Source organism: Channa argus, chromosome 5 (assembly GCF_033026475.1).
Source record: "Channa argus isolate prfri chromosome 5, Channa argus male v1.0, whole genome shotgun sequence".
Classification (NCBI taxonomy): domain Eukaryota; kingdom Metazoa; phylum Chordata; class Actinopteri; order Anabantiformes; family Channidae; genus Channa; species Channa argus.
In genome coordinates, this window is record NC_090201.1 from 24,295,650 (window position 1) to 24,316,861 (window position 21,212).

The following is a 21,212-nucleotide window of genomic DNA, read 5'->3' on the forward strand; positions in this document are numbered from 1 at the left end:
AGTGTTTTGTCAGACAAATGAGGCCCAGAGTTCCGATTAATAAACAGATGTTGTAACTCCCCCTGCAGGCCAAGTAATCCAGGTTTGGGAGGAAAGGGAAAACCTCAACTTGCCTGCTAGTTTAACCACATCTGATATTAAACTGCAACTAGTTTCTTACGTTTGGTGATCTTCTTGTTAGTATTAAATCAACAAAAAATTGTTTTCTAAAATATTTACAAAGTAGAAAATAAAACTCAAAAAGTCATTTCCATGATTGTGTGCTGGAATAATATTTATCCAATACTTCTCTATTTTTATGACCAATTGTTTTCTGTCCAGATTTTGCAATATTGCTGTTATCTTCAGTGGAAATTATCCACACAGTGATGTTATCATATTTTATAATAGGTATAAAAGTAAGTGGAGATGGGAGGTCAATATAAATGTGTCAAAGACAAAGTAAATGAGATTGTTTTGTCAATGATTTCATATGTTCCTGCAGATAAGAGAATTTATTGAAACCTGCTCGTTGCCCTCGTTGTGATTCTGCAGACACCGTTTCTTAACACAGAGCTGTGTTTATTTCACTCCAACTGTTGAAGTCTCATTTTCAACTTTTGTCTCTCTGCAGGAGAAGTATCCATCTGTTGTGTCTCTTCCTGGAGGCTGCAGGTCAGAGGTCATGAGCCTGAGTCACCCCAAGCTTCCCAGGTTAAGAACCATTTGTACATACAGCCAGGTCCAATAGTCCGCTTTAATTTCAGCGTTTTGACAAATGTTTGACAACCATTTGTTAACATACAGTTTTAGGGGCAGAATATACTTTTGAATTCTTAAGCTTACTGCACAACTTCAACATCATCTAGTTAACTTGCACTTATGTACATTCTGTACTACAGGCATCTCACTATGCAGCGGTAGTACTCAAATACGTCCCCTCACGTGTCCTGCCTGCTGCCAAGTAGATGGCAGTGTGCTAATACAGCAACAGCAGACTCACCTTTTGCTGCCTTTGTCCATTGTTTACAGCTGTGTTGTGTTCATTCATTGGTCAGTTGAGGTTTCCAGAGAGGGCGAAGTCACTCCAAAGATCAACCTGCTGACGAAGATCCCAGAGAGAGGTGAGACGTTCGTCTGAGCTCTACACACAACGCTGTAAGAAAACAGTAGCTGCAGGCTGATGCACAAAGACACAGTGAGGGAAGAGATTTCCAAAATAAAAAGTTTCACTTTATCGAATGATTATTCTAATTCTCAGTTCTATTGTATAGGAAAATATATCTGAATTCTGATTTTGTTTTTGTTTTTTACCATGGGTAGTGTTTATGGCTGCATGCTACTAAAACAAGCTCCAATAATGTGGGATTTTACAAAGTTTCCCTAAAATGTAGTTTAGACATTTTACTGTACGTTTTCTCTGAGACGGATGAAATATTGATCAGAACAAAGAAACCTGCAGGTAAAATGTCCAATTTCCTGTTCAATAAACTGTTTCCTGCAGGAACTATTTAAATATTTGTACTTAAAAAAGAAATCATTAGCCTATAAAAATATGTAGTTTTTATGACATCAGACTGTATCAAAACTGCCTCCAAAGTTTTAAATGTTCATTAGAAAAATGATTCAGCAAGTAATTAAACACTTACTTTACTTAAGTACACTTTTCTTATGCTTGAGTGATATTATGTTGCTACTTAATACTTAAATTTCATAAGAAAATACTCTTCTTTTTATTCAACTACATTATTTCTCTGCTTTGGTTACTTGTATAAATGCAGGTTCTTTTTAATACAAAATCTTGAATTGATAAAAGTTAAATTGATGCTTGCACATTAATAGATTACGTTTGGTCTAAAGTTGGTCAATCTGTTTAATCTTGCATTCCTTTTCAGGAAGAGGGAAGTATTTTTACACTGTGCCTTTCTTTTGTTTTTTCCAACATCTGATGTGATGTATGTGTGTTGTTTCTGCAGCGCTGCAGTTTTTTCCCTCTCAGGTTGTAGGTAGCTCTGCGGAGGCTTTTCAGAGCCTGCTGAGGATACTGGGACCAGAAGCTGCCATGGAGTCTGTCATCAGAGCTGTCAGCCTCTCAGAGGACACGTAACTCACATCAGAAACACCAGCCAAATGAGAACATCCATCTGTACACAAGCATCTGTAGTTGTAAGGACATTTTCAAATGCCAACAGTTGTTTTATTGTCCTGTAGAACAAGTTCAGCTTTTAAAGTGTTTTCTTAAAAAAGTGAAAATAAAGCAAACACACAGCTCAGTTTACAGTGAGGGTTTAGTCTCTTAGAAATCTTTATTCAACAGAGCATGACTGACGCCTGTAACAGCAGAGCTCATTGATCAAAATCTACAAAAATAAATAATTTAAATACAAAAAGCAAGACAGCAGTGTTGCCTTTGTACTTTCAAATAGTTTTCATCTTTCAGCTATTTACACACTCAGGTATTCAACGTTTGTAATATCACAGTGCTGTGATGTTTATGCAGGCCGACACTCAGGCAGCAGGTGGAGGCAGAGGAAACCAACAAGTCAGGCTTCAGGTCCCTTGTCTCAGCTTCGTCTCTGTGTGTGAGCATGGAGGTCTGGACCAACACTTTCTTTACCTCTAAAACAGCTGTTGTGGTATTAATTACCATAGTGTTACTGTCAGTAACATTATAGCATTTACCTACTGCTTTCTCTGAGCCGTTTGTATCTTAGTATCAACATCATATTAAATCCCTGTCAGTCTCTCAAAAACATGGATTGAACAAAGCTGATAAAGCTTTGAAGAAATGTACAGCACATTCACAATACAACACAAAAAAGTTGTAGCCAAAAACTACTATTAGAAACTCACAGTCTAAACTGATTTTCTGTCAGCTGTCACAGGCTATGTCTGTTCAAGCTGTACAGAAATCTAAATGGGCTCTGGGCATTGTTTTTAATACATGTCCCTTCAAGCTCCATTTACACACTTTTAGGCGTCTTAACATTGGATGAAGTCCTCGGTAGCTGTAGCCAAACTAGTTCTAAAGTCAAGTTTCAGAACCAGGGGAGCTAAAATTGAAATGTACTGCTACTTGCAGGCTCAAACTAATTGTAGAATTTTCATCGACAGTTTTTTCCGTATTTGAACTTTTTTTTATAACAATAAGTTATACTTATTGTATAACTACTTAGTACTTTTTGTTTATCAACATACCTGGTTTTTCAAAGATGTATCTTTCAGGATGACCAACAGCCATGTTCATGTCATGTGACTGTAATAAGACACTTATACCTGCACTGTTCAGAGCAATTAACTTTGAATTTTCTGTCAAGCTGTAATTTTCTATTTTCGTTTTTAGAAAATTTTATGCTTCTAGTTTCTCACATTTTGTTGCTATAACAACTTTGGCAATTTTACCATTGAGACTTTACAAAACAATTAATTGATCAATTGAGAAAATAACTAGTAGAGTAGCTCATAATGGAAATATTCATAGTTGCAACCCAATTGTTTTATTAGTCAATTCTATTTTTTTTTTTTTTTTTTTTTTTTTAAATACATAGACATTACTGCATTTTATGTCAAGGACAGTTTGCTAAAACACGTCATGTCCTTGTACAGTAAAATTAACATTAGGAGTGAACTTTTTCTGTCTTCTAGTGCAGATTACTATCACCCAGCACCTGCAAAGGTTAGTTTTTCACTTGTAAATACTGTCAACTATAAACCTCACTTTGAAATAGAAAACAGTACAGAAGCATTTTCCTTACATCAGCCAACACCTTGTTATAGTGTTAATGCACATACTTCAGTGGTGTGAACGCTACATGTCTTCCAATCATCACACACAACAGAAGCTGCACCATATTTTAATCTAATGTCAGGATGTCCTTTCAAAAGTCTTTTTTCTTTTTTGTCCTTTCGCCCTTTCTGACGCAACCCTCCCCAAATTCTATCAGGCTTGGACCAGAACTTTGCAGCTGGGGATGAGAATGGGCTGTTAGGTGTTCAGTGTCTTGCCCAAAGAGACTTCTTAATTCTCTAACATACAAAAAAAGATCTGCATTTAAATGTGTCCAGTCCTGGACTGTCTCACACAAAGATGATGCTATGACTGGAAAGAGAGATCCCACCCTCCTGCTGCCTTTGCCATGCTGCCTGTTGAGTCTTCATTTCAACAGTAAGAACAATCAGTGGTAGGTTCAGTTCACTGCAGTCCACTCTCCATCCTCTACCTCCTTTGTCTTAAAAGACAAACAGACATCAAAGGAAGCCAGCAAAGCTAGTTGTAATTGTAAAAACGGGTTGAATGATTGGCCATAGTTCTGATTTTAACCACTTTCGTGTTTAGATTAACAAAACTACTGACCACATCTTTCATTATCAACACCAGCTGACAAGTTTCCAAAATAGTCCCCGATGCTGGAAGATCAGGGCAAAATGTTGAGGTTTCAGTTGAGTAGTGTGGTTTGTTTGCAAATGATCGCCTGGCTGCTGGAGGTTAGAGAGTGGACACTGTAAACAGAGGAACTGAAGTCAAGTGTTACCAGTTTGTCTGAAGCCTCTGTGAGCGCTAGTGGTTTAGGAGAAGGGTGAGATCACCGAGACAGTTTGGGCCTAACACCAAGCTCTTACTAATGAATACAAAGAGCTGCAGTCCATAAACTTCGTACAAGGCCAAGCTCTGGTTGACATCACCATTCTCAGAAACCTGTCTTCTGAGCACATTGTTTTTCACACATCAGAAGACCCTGTTGCGCTTAGATACAGGTCATCAGGAGTTTGATTTACTGAGAGTCTTTGGCTACTTTCACAGCATCTCCAAATCTGATCTGATGTGATGTCAGTCTAATGCAGACAAACAAAAGCACATTTGTTTCAGATCTCAGCTGTGAATGCAGCCTGTAACAAAGTTAGTGAGATGCCGCACCGTATGTCACGGCATGGTGCGGCACAGGCACATGGACAAACACACACCACAAATGCACAACAAGCCACTTATGGCACAAAAACCGGTGGAGCAGCAGCATGAAGCTCAGCCTGTCTGATGGGGAGTGCTGTTACCCAGCAGCCTTTGCTCTGGTGGGTACAGCTGTCCTCGATAGACTGAAAGTATCCCTCCTCAGTTCAGACATTAATGTGTTATAACTTCCGCTGTTTCACATGTAAGCGTACAGTCATATTAGTCTTATTAGTCTTATTTTCACTGACGCTGCCCTCAAAACAGGATGTAATATCACTGTTATGCAGAAGTATGTCAGTCACTAAGATAATGACTACCAGACTGTGCAGCAGTGTTTCTCTTTACTGCCTGTGTGACTTAACGGGAAAAAAATGCAAATATTACCTTCTCAAAGCAACCTATCAGCAAGTTCATCGATGAGGAAATGTTAGAAAATGCCTGAAATCTGAAAGTTCCATCAGAAAAGCTCTACATCCTGCTACTTAGACTCCATCCGAATGTCACACCTGCCACGTTGGCTTCACCATTGGTAATTAGTGCTTTCGTTACCATGGCGATGATTTTGAGGACAAACATGTTGACTCCAACCACACCAGGGGCTGCCCACGTACATTCAGAGGATTAGATTAAGCATACATTACAAGCACCTGCTTCTTTCTCTCCCGTTTGTAGAATTATCAGTTAATCTCACCCAAAGGTCCCTATAAAGGAACTTTTCTAATAAATAGGAATCAGAACAGAGCAGTGATGTTAGGACTCGCAGCAATTAGCTGGGCTGCCACAACATCACAAAAGCTCTAGAATCAGTAACCAAAATATCTGGAAGCTGTTTAAACGTGATTTAGTGGGAACTTGCGGAGAAGCAGGAGCCAGAACTGATACCTGCTGACATGACCTCAACAAAGAGAAACTGCTCTAGTCTCAGAACAGAACTTCAGGTTCGAACTGATTCTTGTCCTCTGCTTCAAACTGGTATCACAGTTGGTCCTCATCTCCAGGGATCAGGGTCATCTGGGTCTGGCTGGGCATTCACATGGAGTGAAGAAGCAGAGTGCAGTCCTCTCTCTCTGCAGCTGCAAAGATGTCTGGGAGTGGTGGCAGAGAGCCCTTAGGCAGGGCCCCTCCAGTCCTCAGGTAGCAGGAGACTATCTTCTGGTCTAGGCGTAGCTGTGAGGTGATGCTGTCGAACGGCTTGGGGTCTAGGTCCAAGATGGAGACAGAGTAGGAGAAAGCAGGAGGTCTGGAGGACATGAAGTCCCTAAGACGCCTCTGGCTGGGGAGACTGGAGGAGCAGAAAGGAGGAGGGTTAATGTTTCAGTTTCCCAAACTAAACTATAAGCCCACCCACCTACCTAGTGGACAGGTCACTCGGTACAACTTTTACGTGCAGCAACTTTATGTGTAATCATTTTAAAGATGATTATAACTCATCGAACTGGAAGTTTAATGTAAATAAGCAAAGCTGATGTAAGTTTAATGGCAATGTACCCGAATCTCTGTCAACTGCAGACTGAACTGTAGCTAAGTTAATTGTATGGTCGGCCAGTTACTAAGACCTCTCTCTCTCTCTGTTTATTTTTTTTTAATTACCCTTCATCATCATCCTCTTCCTCAGTCCTCGGCACCAACGCAATCATGATGGAGCAGTCCTTAGCTGTCATGGCAACACGGTACTGGTGGACCTGAAGTCAAAATGCACAAGGGTTAGATTTACTACAGGAGGTCTGAGCAGAGACAGTGTGGGATTCACATTTACTCGATTTATTTTATCATGTCCACCCAAAACTAATACAACTGACTGGTAATAAAATCATCCTTCATAAAGCTTATGATCTTTGGTTTCTTCAGGAGAGTGTAGATTAAACCATATGGTCACTGTGGAGGCTGCATATTATATTATTTAGCCTAGCCTCATCAATATTATAATAAAAAGTGTGGGGGTACCATCATTTTATACTAGACTGCATATGCTTCATCTAGTTGTGCCTTGAACTCCACCAACTGACCATACAGTTGGATGCAAAGGTTTAGATCCCCTTATTTTGAAATCACAGAGCGTAAAACAACACAATATATAAAACAAATGTTACTTCATCAGAAATCTTTAATTCATTTATTGAGGAAACTTTTGGACTGGTTTAAGTATCTTTTTTTTTTCCCACTTTTTTTATAAACTCCTGGACCATTTTCCTATTTTAACTGTCACTTAAAGAGCATTTGTACTAGCTGAATGTGCCACATTTTGTTAGATTTAGATTTGAGTCTACTACCCACTTATCTATTTCTTTAACCAGGTAAAAACCAATTCTCATTTACAACAGCGACCTGGCCGAGGGGCAGCATGAAGAACAGATACAAAACAGTGATTTAAAACCAAATACTTATAGGGAAGAAACAAACAAATCAAACTAGTGAGAATATGAAGGGGTTTTATCAATGAGCAGAAAGCAGTGAGTCTGTCTGCAGGAAGGAAGTGAAGGCCAATTCACTCATGAATACAGGCTGCACTTACATGCAGTTTAGGGGTTTGCATCCCCCAACTTCTCCAAGATCACAACAATGCACATTCAGCTAAAACAAATTCTCTGTTTGCCATTTAAAAAAAAAAAAAAGAGATATGCAAACCTTTGCAGCCAACATGTGGCTTTTGAGTGGAAGAACGTGTCTCCATTTAGAAACTAGTTCACTGGTAAAACCATAATACGACCAATTTACTAAATGGGTGGGTACAGCTCGTCCCCCACTTCAATATGTGAGGGGAGACATAGACACTGCTACATTTAATCATCACTACAGGAACTCTGTTTTTGTTAGGTGGAAAGATTTTAGTTTACTTATTAATAAGTATTTTTCCTCAGTCTCGTGTAAAAGCACTAACGCTCCCGCATTGTTCCAATTTCCGAAACAAACTGAAGAAACAGGGGAAAAATATTTTTGTAATCACAAATGCCTTGATTTCTTTACATGTCTTTTCTTAATGTTTGTACTGATGCAACTGTCAAGTCCGCGGAGACTGTGGTTCTACCGTTAAATCAGAAATTGAGCCATAACAGAGAATCTAACCTTGGCAACGGCGTACTCAACAGAACCATCGTCCTCGGCCAGACTTTTCTGCAGCTTCTCCAAAAAGGCCTCGTTGTACGGACCGTCTATCTGAAGATGAGTTCTGAAACCGACAAAACACGGGGTGGCATCAGAGGAAAACGATTGATAAGTTAGTTTAATCTGCACAGATCCTCTGGTACCTCTCCTTGGGAAAGTCCTGCATATATTGTTCCACTCTGCGATACAGAGGGTAAAGTCCTTCAATGTCCAATGTGTCCAACATCTGAGTTTGGAGAATCCTGAACAAAACACTGTCACTGGGTAAACACTGAGAGCCTGTAGACAGAGAGAGGGAGAGATGTTCAGGCAAGAGAGGTCGTCTCTTTTGTTCACATCAAGCCCAGTTTCAGGTCAGGTCTAAAGTGCAGGGTTTCCCCTACAATCGTCCAAGTGAAAATCTATTTTTAACTCTATTCATAACCAATGCAGTTCTTTTTAACGTCTCATGAGTAGGTACAAAGGGAACTGAGAGCCGTTCTTGTTGATGATGTGTTATACATACATCCTTCCCAACTGGTAAAATCTCGATTAGTAGGAATATTTTGTGGTATATGCCATCAGCAGAAACGGCCAGTTAGAAGAGGAACGTCCCAGAGGGCTTTGATTGAGGCTCCCATTGGGATATACAGGAGAAATTAGTTGCGTGCAATAAATACATCTTAGTAATGTTCTTGCCACCTGAAAAACTATTGTTTACATCAAGAAGAGGATTTAGTGTCAGCATGAAAAACAAGCAGATTTTAGCTTCACACATTTACATAAATATGCAGTGCAGACGAATGCTTCTTTCAAACCACAAACATTGCTGAAGGGGGCAGCAGGACAAGAAAACCGGGGGCAGCAGGACAAGAAAACCAGAGTCAGAGGAAAGAGCAACAGGCTGCACACACATCTGTTACACACGTTAAATTATGTGTCCACTAGTAAAAACTATATTTTGCATGTTTGGATGTGTGTAAATGTGTGCTCCAGTCTGTGATCAGCCTCCTGATCTCATTACACACTAATACAAGACAGACAGGTTCTGACCATTGCGGATTCTCTCCTTGTTAAACAGGCTGGCTTCACAGAAGCTCCGTCCTTCTCCTTGTCTGTCTGTCACCACCCCTTCATCTCCTCCACCCCCGAGCAGGGCGTTCACCAGGACCTAGCGACAGAGAAAGGCTTGACTTTAGGGTGTGTCTGAAACCTTGTTGAAGCGCTCGCTGTATTCAGTAAAGATGATGTTAGACAAAGAGAGTCAAAGATAAACATCTCAGTGTGGCCAGTCATGTCAGCTTTAGAGGCTGGGCTGGATAAAGGCACAAGTCTTCATAGTCAAGTCGGATTCAGAGAAAAATAATACTAGATTTTAAACCCATTCCCCATATAATCATCTTAATAGGGAGAGTTCACATAGACTGTGACTCTTCATATCACAGTTTAGACTCAAGGCTCATACATCCACAAAGTAAATATGTAGTGGTTGCATGGTGTGTAAAATATCATCTTATATGATGTAATATGATATGTCCTTTATTGGTATAATCAAGGTACAAGGGCACCAAGAACTCCTGCAAATGGGTGAACATACAGGAAGTCAAAACAATATACTGTAAACTGGTGCTTGTATATCCTACAACACTTGGGCTTAATGGTGGAGACTTTACTGCTAGAAAATAAAGCAAATTCTGAGTAGGGTTGAGACTGCAGATACGTTGCTACGACAACAAGCACAACATGACTTGGGAAGAATCAAAAGATCTGAGACCGTGTCAAAACTCCTAACAATATTAACTGGTTCCAGATGTCAAAAATCAACCAGTTCATTTTACTTTCATTTATTTCAGACACAATAGCCGATCAGGACCTTCTCCAGCTTGAGGAGGAAAATAAGTTGGTTGGTTAGAAGGATAAAAAGCTACAACATGCATAAATGCAATAAAGGATTTGAACAATTAGGATTAATTAAAATGCTGTAGACCTTAAACTGACACTGTTATTGGTTCTACTGTTGGTATAAGTAAGTTATACTAACACCAGAAGATGGATTATACAGTGTAGCAGCTACATTTACAACACTAAATTTATGTCTAGTTTTATTGAAAGGCCACTTACATATGTATGTGCCTGTACAAACACACAAAAAGTTAGGGATATTCGACCTTAGAGTAAAATTTATAGAAAATGTAAAAAGTTCATGCTACAGTGATATTATATCATGACAGTAGGACATTTAAGTAGAAGCATGCAATGGTAATTTCTTTATCCCAAACAATTTACTCAAACAAATGCCAACAACAGTGGTGGGTAAACCACATGTCTCAATAACTTAATTGTTAGGTGTCATCTGGGTCTCATGGTTAAAAAATGCAAACAGCGTGATGAACAGGACTGTTCAACTGCAAATTGTCATCAGAACATGAGAATCAGAAACATGTGAATCAGAACATTTAGTTTTCGACCTAATCCATGCATCATGTTGTGATCACATTGTTAGAGAACAGCATGTTACGCAATAAGTACTGAAACACTGATCAGTTGGACATGTGCATTCAAAAGTTTGCAGAAGGTCAAATTAAGTTCACCTGTTGGGTTTATAGTGCATTTTAGGCGCATTCTGAAATTTCACCTGAAAGTCCAACATCCCTAACGTTTTGTGAGTAGTGTATTTTTTTGTGGTGGGTGGTTTTTACCTGGATGAACTCGTTCAGGACAGCTTTGTTGGTCATGTGACTGTTGATGCGGTTGATGCCGTGCAGAAAGTACGGTCTGAGCTGATGCAGCAGAGAATTCAGGTCCATCAATTCATCACTACCCTCTTTACTGCTGTAAATACACTGACCACTCTAAAAAACACACACACGGACTGGTATTACTATGACAGCTCAATGTCCAGGTCATAATTTGTACAAATATGTATCTAATATCTCAAAATGTATGGCATCTTCATTTTTAAAAATACCAAATCAGAGGATTCCACCCTGTGAACAACTGAAGCACAGCTGTCCTCGTTATAAAAATGACATCAATACCAGAGTGGAGCATCTTTAGTTTCTCCAAGCTGTTTGAGTTTTTATTTAACTATTTATGTTATTATTACCGGCCACATATTTCAAACAGCACCATAATGATTGTCAAAGATTCTTCACAGTTTCAAGCAAATCCTTCACATAAACAAGTTGTGCTCCTAACAATGACTATTAAGAAATGGTTTCCTACGATGCTTTAAAGGTAAGTGAGGAAGAACAAATAACATATTCCTTGGCATGTCCAAAAATGTTCGTTTAACTTCATCTGAAACCAGTTTTAGTGATGCATATCTGAACTTGCTGGTCGTGAGTTCTGCTTTTGTTTCAACTGTCCTCCACCCACTGTGGAGACAAATTCCAGGAGCACTACACAGATGTAAACCAAGTTCCAGGTACTCACAGAGGGGAAGTTGTTGGTGCTTGCCTGGCTGTTGCCAATCAACGGTTGAATATAAGCGTTACCACCTCTCATCTAGTAGTATAAAAAGCAGATCCAAAGTAGTAGCTAGCTTCTATAGTTTTGCATCAAAAGGTTATTTGCATAATGTTGACTGTTTCTTAATGTTCCACTGTAGTGTAATTTGGCTCCAGTGAATCGGCCACAAGCAAAAAAAGAAACATTTCTTTTCTAAAAGTGTGGTTTCCTGATTGTCCAGCAGCAATCATCCAATTACTGCCAAGTGTTTGAGGGTGACGGACAGACGGTGACCAACACCGAGAGAAAAAAGGAAAAAAAACACACTGGGAAAGCAAACTATTGATAATTAACCGTGTTTACCCTTCAGTTCAAGGTCAATAAGTTCCTGCAGCAGAAAAGGGCCCTTATGTAGGCCTTTTAACGGTCACTTCAGACGGGTTGACACCAAGCATCATCATGTCCAAACAAGCACCTCTGCAGGTTTAGGCATGAAAAGGCCTGACGCTAAAAACATCACATTTCTCACAGTTTTGTATAGACTGTTCAAGTACTGCTGGATAAATTGCTCAACAAGCATTGTTGTGTTGACTCATTGTGTCCTGTGCATATTTTTGTGGGGCTTTAATTATAAAATGGTGGGGCTGAAAAAATAAATAAATATGAAAGACTGTCTTAAGTATATGCATATTGCATTCATGTTTATTCAAATGCGATACAAAAAAAAAATAATCATCACATAATAGTAGAATGATCTCAATTAGCACAATGCAGTGTTGTACTGAAGCTTGTTCAATGTTCAAATCAGATTCTCCAGTTTTAGAATTGATGTCATATCTGTCACTACACCAACTGCTGATCCATTTCAGGGGGAGACAGAAAGAGAGAGAGAGAGAGAGACTTAAACTACAGCTGCCTCCAATTTAAGGTAAAGGAAAACATTTGTTAAGATATTTAGGCCTGTTTCCATGTTTTATTCTATGGAGGAGCTGAAATATGCTAATGGTGTAAATCAGAGGATGCTTTCTAGGCATTTTCAACTACTAGAACTTATGGACCCATAACTGAAGCTGTAACCCCCGTCCTAAATTATGTTTTTTTATTCCTGCTGCCAATGTGGAAACAAATACCAGGAACTACATATTGGAACTCTTCAGGAAGTAGTACTACATCAAATTACAGGTGATTGCAATGGGTGCTCAAATGGCTTTACCATTTTCATTGGTAAAACATGAGCATCTCAGCTATAAGCACAACATGTGTACAACAGGTTGTATGACTGTGTAAATACACTCCCGCTCTAAAGTGTGACTAATTTATAATAACCTAATGATAATAATAATGAAGTTGTGGTTAGATGTTGGGAAATTAGTAGGCTCCATCAATGAGACAGACAGGTTGGACTGGTTGTGCCTCACCTTAAATATTTTGAAGTTGTTTTGAGGTTCTTCTATCAGGTGTCTGATGGCAAAGTGCATTCTTTGTCTGTTCCTGGTAAACACAAAAGAAACCACAGATCAGTTTTAATTTTGGCAGCTGGGGATGAGAGGAAGAAGTCCAAGCTATAGAGACTGTGGTGTTAATGTACTGGATTGCAAGACCTGAAATTCTGAACCTAAATTCTTAAAACAGGTCGTGGATGTAGAGGTTGAGAAACTAGGTTTGTCTTTTATTCCCCTCATTTTAACACTTCTATAACTGTGCATGGAAGTTCCAGTTATAGTAAATGCAGTACTAGCAGTAGTAAGTACAGTAAACTCACCCTGAGAACAAATCTAGAGGACAGTACAAACTGCGTCTCTTCCACTTCCCATTGGCCACCTAACACAAAAAAGGAGAGAGGGATAGAGGACAGGTAAGGAAGAAAAGAGTAAGAATCTGTAAAATAATAAAAACTCTAATCTTAAGTGGTTGTTCTGTAGTGGTGACATTGGCTTGTACTTAAAGAATAACTTAAGTCATTTTCTAAATTGTTCATACAGTATTTGTTAAAACCCTATACAGAAACTAAACTCACCGCTAAACTGCTTCTATATTTATTGTCCGTCAATCGTAATGTGTTTTTGTATTGTACTGTAGTTGTATGTTTCTCTTTTCTTACTTGCTCTGTAACTGTACAGTAGTACTTCTCTTGTCCTGTAGTCCATGTGTATTTTTGTACTGTAATTGTATTATAGCTGTACTGTAGCACAAATGCAGTTACCTTGTAGTGTTGGTGCATGCAGAAGCGGCACACTTTGGCCTTGATGTCCTTGCTGACATGTTTGGACGATGGCAGGAAGCCACATTTAGGCTAAAAACAAAACATGCACAAAATCAGCTGAGTAACAAACATGGTGTGATTCTTTGTTTTTGTTTTTTTTTAGGTCAGTTGTTCTATGTGACAGTGAAGTCATTCACGGGCACAGATTTCCAACACTGTGGCTGCTTCTCAGGAGGTAGAAAAAAAATGATTCTTTAACACGCTGAAATAGAAATAAAGATTACTTGCAAAATATTTACATGTTCAAAGAAAAACTGACTCAAATACTTCTTTGTGTAAACAGCTCTCTATTATGAATATCACCATCAAAACAGAAGGAAGATTTCTTTTAAAACTATTTTTAATAAGACAATCGTGTTTCTGTGAGTGTGCCTACCTTGATCTCAATGCAGAGTGGAGGAGTGTGTGTTGGCTGGTGAAGGGGTGGAGAGGTCAGGTTGGGCAGACATAGAGCACAGCCACTGTAAATGTCCATCACCTTATCGCAGCGCCACGCTGACACAGGCAAACAAACAGAGCAGCGGTTGCACGTTTTATACATCTTGAGTGGATATTAGCTGACCAGCAGCTGACTGGATGTTCTTTTTTTCCAGATTTCTTTACGTGTAAATTAAACGTTTGTGTCCATGTGTCTATAAATCTATTTCTTACAGAAAGTAAAGCTATAAATAATTATTCTTATTCTGTTCTGTAAATAGAAAGCACAGTGACACAGTCACATTATTTAACATCTACTTTTGTCAGGATCAGGTAAAAACCTCAAAATACCCAATTAACTGCTGTAAAATGAAAGACTACGAAAAGCAGCAAATCCTCTCATTTAACAATTTGTCATTACATACATTTTTATTACTTAAATAATTCATCAAATATTGAGATATTATAGATCAGCACTTTCAATTTACTAATTCTTGCAGCTTTAACACAAAGTAGTTGAGTTGCATTACTTCCTGCATGTCAAACTCAACACAATGTTTGCTGAATTTGAATAACAAAAATCCTCAGAGACTCCATGGTGACCTGCTCTCACATTTGTTTATTAAAACCCACAGGAAGTACATATTTTAATGGTGATCGACGCTGCTGCAGAATCAAATGCTTAACACTAACACTAGGCCATAACTGGTCTCTGCTGGGTTAAGACTCCAATAGATTAATAAAACTTCTTAGGACTGTGATTAAAAAAAAAAACTAGCCAAGGAAAACGTGGCCAACCAGGGCATATTTATTGTAAAGATACATAAAAATGGATGTCAATGCACAGACAATGCAATGTTCCCTCAGCAATGATTAATAATCATTTCAGTCTTACCTGGTCTTTGATGTTGTACTTTGATGGACAGTTGCCGTACAAACTCGAGTGGCAGTTTAACAACTTCCTGCAGAGAAAATTAGGTCCCTCATTTTAATTTACTTTGTAAATATGGTGCATCTATACTTCTGTCTCTGCGCTTCTGTTATCTACTGTATGTAAAGCACTGTGTCACTACCAGTTTATTATGGGAGTGAGAATAAACAGAACTGACGACTGTCCCAGCTTCAATACAACACCTTAATGTAATATAGTTCTCATTATTGTATTCGCATTAATCATCAATACTAATTTAAAATAAATCACTTGTACACATGTGATTACATAGGTTTGTTTTTGTTTTTATAGTGGCCTAAATCCTGATGCACACAAAAATGTAGCTGTTTTATTCACCTTAGAGCCTTAAATAAAATGGGGAATCATCTGACCAGGAGAATCTTGCTCATGTGCTAAAAATCTGCAGACATCAACACTGTTGCTCACTGTTTTAAGGAATTCAGAGCTCTGAATGGAATAACTGTATTAATTTTATGAGGTATTTGTATACCAATGTCCCTGGGTGAAAAGGTGTCTCTAGTTAGTTAGTTAGTTAGTTAGTCCTTTCGGTTTATCCCGTGAGTTCAGGGTCGCCACACCGGATCATTGTCCGCATGTTGATTTGGCACAGTTTTATGCCGGATGCCCTTCCTGACACAACCCTCCCCAATTTCTACCGGGCTTGGACCGGCACCGCACAGCTGGGGAGGGGAATGGGCTGTTAGGGGTTCAGTGTCTTGCCCAGAGACACTTCGACATATAGCCGGGGATCAAACCACTGACCCTGTGGTAATGAACTGCAGTTTTTGAAAGTGTCCTAGGTTTTTAATTCTATTTAAGTAATTTATCCCCTCCGCTGTGGCGACACTGAACAAAGCGTACAAACACCTCCATAAGAGTAGGGGCAAAGGTAACCCAACAAAAATGCCCTGGCTATGTCAAATAATCATTTACAACTTTTATTATTAATATTTGTGAATTTCCCTTTGGAATGAATAAAGCATCTATCTGATAGGTTAAAAAACTAAATAAGTAATAAATTAAAACAAATTAAAAGTCTAAAAAAACTACATCGAAACTAACAAAACTACTGAAACAAGATATTACATAATGTAACAAAATGTTTTACATATCATATGAAACATATAAAACCGTAATAATATTGAAGCAGACTCTTTCTGTGTTTACGTTAGACTGGTTTTCGTAAAGCTCTGTTAACCGCTGTGGCCCTGTGTTGCTCTGTGTATGATGCAGCTTACAAAAAAGAGGAAGTGCATTCAACTGATAAAATGAGGTTCGTCTCAAGGGGCTTCCCAACCTGACCCACATTGCCATACACCCTGGTGTGCAGCCCCATACAGAAAACTGCAGGTGTGGTTGTAGTGGTGTGCATCACACACTCATGTTGTATCTTGCATTCTTTTAAATTAGGGTGCTTTTCCAGAGGTCACTGGCCGTATAGAGATAAATCTTGGGCATCAATTGCTTAAAAGAAAGTCCCTTGATGTTAAGGTCTGAAAGCTACCTTGAAAATGAAAACTTTTCTTCCCTCTTTGGATGCTCCTGTAGCAGTTTTTGCCCATTTTGAATTCAAACCTCATTACTGACAAGTGTAAAAAGAGATGTTTTAAAAAATGAATGGCAGTGTTTTACCCCGCTATGAATGAACTTCTCTCCCAGAAGGCTGCTCATCACGTTGGAGCTGAAGTCAACAATGTTCTGAATCTGCCTGAAAGCCTGCTCCACTGTCTGGAGGACATTCATAGGGAGACATGGACAAGTGTGAAAACCACATTACTGAATTCATCATCAGTCATCAGTGGAAGTACAGAGACTGTGATCTCTGCACTCACATTCAAATACTGATACTACACAATGGATACTCTTCCGATTGTGAAAAACATAATAGACTCTCGGTCAATCAGTTTCCAATCACTCAGACATTATTGTAATCACTGTAAAAATGTAAAGCTTTAGATAAAATCAGACACAATCAATGAAAAATCCTTTGTTATGTTGTGATTGGCCTCTTGGTTATAATTGAGAGAGATAAATTTGTCAAAGTGATATGTCCACAATGATGAGTGCTTGATTAAGATCCTTAGTCTTAATCATAAATAGCACACAATATTGCAAAGAGGCGAGAGGACTTCAAATTCATTGGAATTCAGCTGATGTTTTTGCACCAACATGCTTTCTTAAGAGGCTAAAGCAGTGAAAAATATTTTTCATAAAGATGCTGCCCTTTGAGCACAACAGCAATGGCCCACATATTATTTTTGTGAGCTCGCTTTCAGTGAGGAAAATGTGCATCTTCATGCTGTTATAACATGTTTAAGATGAAAAGGTTCAACACAGCACAGATAAGTTTGACTATATGTCCCACTGTGGAAGAGCGAGTTTTATTTCATTGGGTATGATGAAATTATATTACCTAAAGCGTATGGAATTAAATAACTGGACCTGTCAGTCATATTTTTTGCTTTGACCCACACCATCATCTTTTTGAAGAATGCATAATAATCAATAGTCAGGTGCTCACTTCAACTGAATCTTATTTATGTTATTCTTATTTTTAATATAGCGTACACTGAGCTGGGTTTGCGAGTTAAAGCTGCAGTTACAGCTTATGTGTGTGAGGTTCTAGTTCAACTGACTTATGTAAGAAAGAGTCCAGCATTGCTTTAAAAAATAAATAAATACATTTTTCAGTTTCTAACTGACACTTTGGCCACAGCCCTGTGAGAAAACTGCTCAAACTACACACAAGATTCTACAACTACTATAAGTGACCATATTTGGGTTGAAATGGTCTTACTATGTCAAGTATCCATGTAGCTCAAGCCCTTTCTAAAAAAAAAGAATGCGTGTGCATGCTGCCAAAAAAGAAACCGTGATCTCAAAGCACATGTTCACTCAAAAAAGGGAAACATTCCCACAACTTGTCACATGTTCAGCATCAGAATGTGTTCTCAGATCACTAATTTGCAACTGACTTTAGTTTCCAACACATCTGAATTCTTTCTGACTTATATTTACCTGTGGTGGGTTTTCAGAGTCCTCTGCTGGATATTTGAGTAGACGTAAAACTCTCGAAAGCTGCAAAAACAGACAGGAAACTCAATTCAGATCAGTAAGGCCTTATAAAAGCACATAAGACACTTGGAATCACATCTTAACTACTGTAACCTTTAAATTTAGGAAGTGAGGTAAAAGTACTAATACAAAAACATCAACGGCTTTCGGGTCGTCACAGCAGAACGCGTTCCGCACGTTGCTTTGGCATGAGTTTTTACGCCTGGTGCCCTTTCCTGCCACAGCCCTCCCATTTTATCCAGGCTCAGCACCGGCACCAAGATGGCCCTTGGTGCCTGGGCAGGGCCACACCGGTGGGGTGGGATTCGAACCCGCGGCCTTCTGCATCCCAACCCAATGCTCTACTACTGAGCCACCAGGCCCACAGCAGGAAGCTAGATTATGAGGGTTATTCATTTACATTGTCCGTATCATCTTATTTACTGTAAAATACATTGTAACATATTGTATTATTACAAATTGTATTTGTATGCAACAGGTCAGAAGTCAGATTTATCTACTTATTTTTCATACCATTTCTTGATTATTTTAAGTGTGATGGTGACATGTTGGAGGATGTAGCTTTAGATGTACAGAGATATACTATCTCCTTTTACTCCACCAGCCTACTGTCCGTGAAAGTGAAGTCTTTGTCCTCCGCACGCTCACTTGTAAAATGATGATCAGACACCAAAATAAAATTGGCAGGTGAAGTTTTCTCTTGGCAGACAATCACAAAACCGTCCATGTTTAAAAAAAAAAACTTTATTGCTAATGGATTTAATATCATTATTGTTTTAATGTTGCATGTTACTAGTTTTCTTGTGTTAATATGTTGTAATATACCAAGGCATTAATCATCTAAATGTGTCTGTGTATTTGTCAATAATCAAGACCAAAAAAACAGAAAAACTGAATTTTGACATCAACGGATAATTATTTGGCAACTATTGTGATGTAAGTAAGTAATCATTTAAGTAGTTTTTCCAGATAAAAATGGCAAACATTTACTAGGGCCAGCTTCTTAAGAATTTACTTGTCATTGTAATATATTGATACAGTGGGAAAAACATAACATTTCTTTTTTTTTTAAGTAATCTCTTTCTCAGTTCCTCAATATACATATTTTGACTTATTCTGACCAACGGTCTCAAAATCTTAGGAAACAATCATTCAATTCAATTCCTGTTATACTAGAAAAACGATGGCCTCAAGAAGCCGATGCACAAGTTAGAAATAAAGAAAGCAAGCTGATTATTGGTCGAGTCCCCCTTTACATTGTCAATAATCAATATATCAATGAAGCTTGCCAGGTCCTGAGCTAAATACAGCCCTGCTAATGTGACCTTATTACTCACTGATTTCTCAATAACTGACATGAACAACTATGTCCCGTGAGGACACTTTCCCACACGATAATCATTTCCTCTGTTTGTGAAAAGCCGGTCGGTGAACGCACCACCCTGCCCAGGTCAGTTCAGTGACTGTAAGCACGGATCAACGTGCGGTGATGAACTCACCAGACAAACTGTCCCCATCACAGTCCTGAACCTCTCAGATACCAAATGTTTCTTCAAACAGCCCGAGAAAGCCGCTAATAGCTAAATTAGCGCCCCGACAGCCCGTTAGGTTTTTACACATTATGACTTAAAAGCACACGGCCAGTCCTTGACTTTACATGTACATAAACGTGTTTCCAGTTTGCATACGTTTCTTCTAGGTTGTGCTTTGTAACAATCTTTATCACAGGGCCAATCTGAACTCTCATCTAGTGGCTAGCAAGCCGGCTAAGCTAACAAACACAGGCTGAAGATAAGAATGAAATATAAAAATTCTGACAGTTGACAGTACCCCCTCAGTTATATACACAATTTCCACAGGTTTACTACGACGTTTCCATCGGTAGAAACATCGAGCTGGGGCATCTTTAACATGACATGTCATCTTGAAGCCTTCCCTGAATTAACACTCCTCCAGCTTTAGCCCAACTTGAATTAGCTTCGTGTTAGCCTAGCTTACTCACCTGTACGTGTGAGACCACCAGACTCTTGTTTCCTTCTCCGTGATACTTCCAGTCGTTTTCGTCCATTTTGTCCAGTTCCATCACACTAACAACAGCACCCCGAGCTCCCGTTAACCACCACAAAAGTGACACAAAACGACACAACTACACACGAGTTCTCCGACTAGTGTGTTGGCTGCTGCTGCTAGCAGCAATTCAGAAGTAGTACGGGACCAAAGGACTCTGCTGCCGCCCGGCCCCGAATCATCAAGTCACATAATATCACATTACTGCTTCCGGTTAACACTTCAAAATATACGTCCCATTGGGAAGAGAAGGCGTAAGTTCACACACTCAGTACTGACGTAAAAGTGCAAGAACTGGCTTTAAAATCCTCCACTACGAGATTTAAATCCTCCACTTTAAATCTTTTACTCAAGTAAAAGTAGTCAGAAAGTTGACATTGACTTTTGACTTAAAGTGCTAAAGTAAAAGGACTCCACTTAAGAAACTATGTATTTTAAACAATACTGTTTTAGTAATTGTGGCAAAAAATGTACAGTAAGATATTTTTTAAAGGGTCAAAGATCAATGTCGGTAAAGGTAGCTGATTTTAATCACTTTGTGCTGAAAGATGACTATCCCATATTGTTACATCAGCATTTGATAATATTTTTGTAAAACATTATATATTATTATAGTAAAACCACAAGGTGGTGTTGATGGGTTTCTGATTTGTTGTTGTTGCGATGACATCGTTTTTACTTGTATTCCTTTTCTTTTGGAGCTTTTTCCGGTATTTTTCTGGTTAACTCTGTCTAACCTTACCGGCTCTTTGATTGACACGTCTATGATCCGCCCCCTGTTCCCGTTATCCGCTGGTGTCCCGCCCACTTGAGATTGGTTAAAACAGGCGTTGAACACTGTTGGGCAATGGGCATGTGGGACCGGCAGGGTGGGCTGCGGGGGAGAGTGAACATCCATGTGATTTGACAACGTGACAAATGACATCAGAGAAGTGGAATTATTGGTTAGATCATGTGATGATTTATATGAAAATCTAATA

The 21,212-nt window shown here is 38.9% G+C and overlaps 2 protein-coding genes across 5 annotated transcripts in view; one reads left to right on the plus strand and one right to left on the minus strand.

The window, feature by feature from the left end:
- Positions 1 to 2,337, plus strand: part of cenpp (centromere protein P) — a 75,685-nt gene extending 73,348 nt beyond the window's left edge. The window contains exons 7-9 of one of the 2 annotated variants that reach the window (XM_067503521.1): positions 614 to 693; positions 1,012 to 1,137; positions 1,956 to 2,093. In XM_067503521.1, coding sequence (XP_067359622.1) covers positions 614 to 693; positions 1,012 to 1,120 — 189 coding nt within the window. In that variant the 3' untranslated portion in view covers positions 1,121 to 1,137; positions 1,956 to 2,093. Of the gene's footprint in view, positions 1 to 613; positions 694 to 1,011; positions 1,138 to 1,955 lie in introns of both variants that reach the window. The other variant, XM_067503520.1, reaches the window with a different exon arrangement.
- A 1,431-nt stretch (positions 2,338 to 3,768) lies between these two features.
- Positions 3,769 to 20,402, minus strand: ippk (inositol 1,3,4,5,6-pentakisphosphate 2-kinase). Of its 3 annotated transcripts, XM_067503517.1 has the most exons (15): positions 20,168 to 20,400; positions 18,109 to 18,168; positions 16,723 to 16,818; positions 15,034 to 15,100; positions 14,098 to 14,216; positions 13,662 to 13,751; positions 13,221 to 13,279; positions 12,877 to 12,949; positions 11,444 to 11,515; positions 10,708 to 10,860; positions 9,062 to 9,179; positions 8,173 to 8,308; positions 7,991 to 8,093; positions 6,518 to 6,609; positions 3,769 to 6,209 (listed from the first exon to the last, which is right to left on the minus strand). In XM_067503517.1, exons 1-15 carry the CDS (start codon positions 20,246 to 20,248, stop codon positions 5,957 to 5,959), a joined length of 1,572 nt encoding a protein of 523 aa, XP_067359618.1. In that variant the 5' UTR covers positions 20,249 to 20,400; the 3' UTR covers positions 3,769 to 5,956. The 3 variants fall into 3 exon arrangements, with proteins under 3 accessions (XP_067359618.1, XP_067359619.1, XP_067359620.1); XM_067503518.1 differs by lacking the exon at positions 11,444 to 11,515 and having other exon boundaries at positions 20,168 to 20,399; XM_067503519.1 differs by lacking the exons at positions 14,098 to 14,216; positions 15,034 to 15,100 and having other exon boundaries at positions 20,168 to 20,402.
- Between the last annotated feature and the right edge of the window lie 810 nt (positions 20,403 to 21,212).

What these genes read in the sequence shown, in the direction of transcription:
- ippk (XM_067503517.1), bottom strand. Translation starts at nt 20,248, where the DNA reads ATGGAACTGGACAAAATGGACGAAAACGACTGGAAGTATCACGGAGAA. An exon ending in GCACCAACAACTTCCCCTCT is followed by an intron (nt 10,861 to 11,443) that starts GTGAGTACCTGG and finishes TGTGTTTTTTAG; the next exon opens with AGTGGTCAGTGTATTTACAG. An exon ending in TTGAGTACGCCGTTGCCAAG is followed by an intron (nt 6,610 to 7,990) that starts GTTAGATTCTCT and finishes TTTTGACTTCAG; the next exon opens with GTCCACCAGTACCGTGTTGC.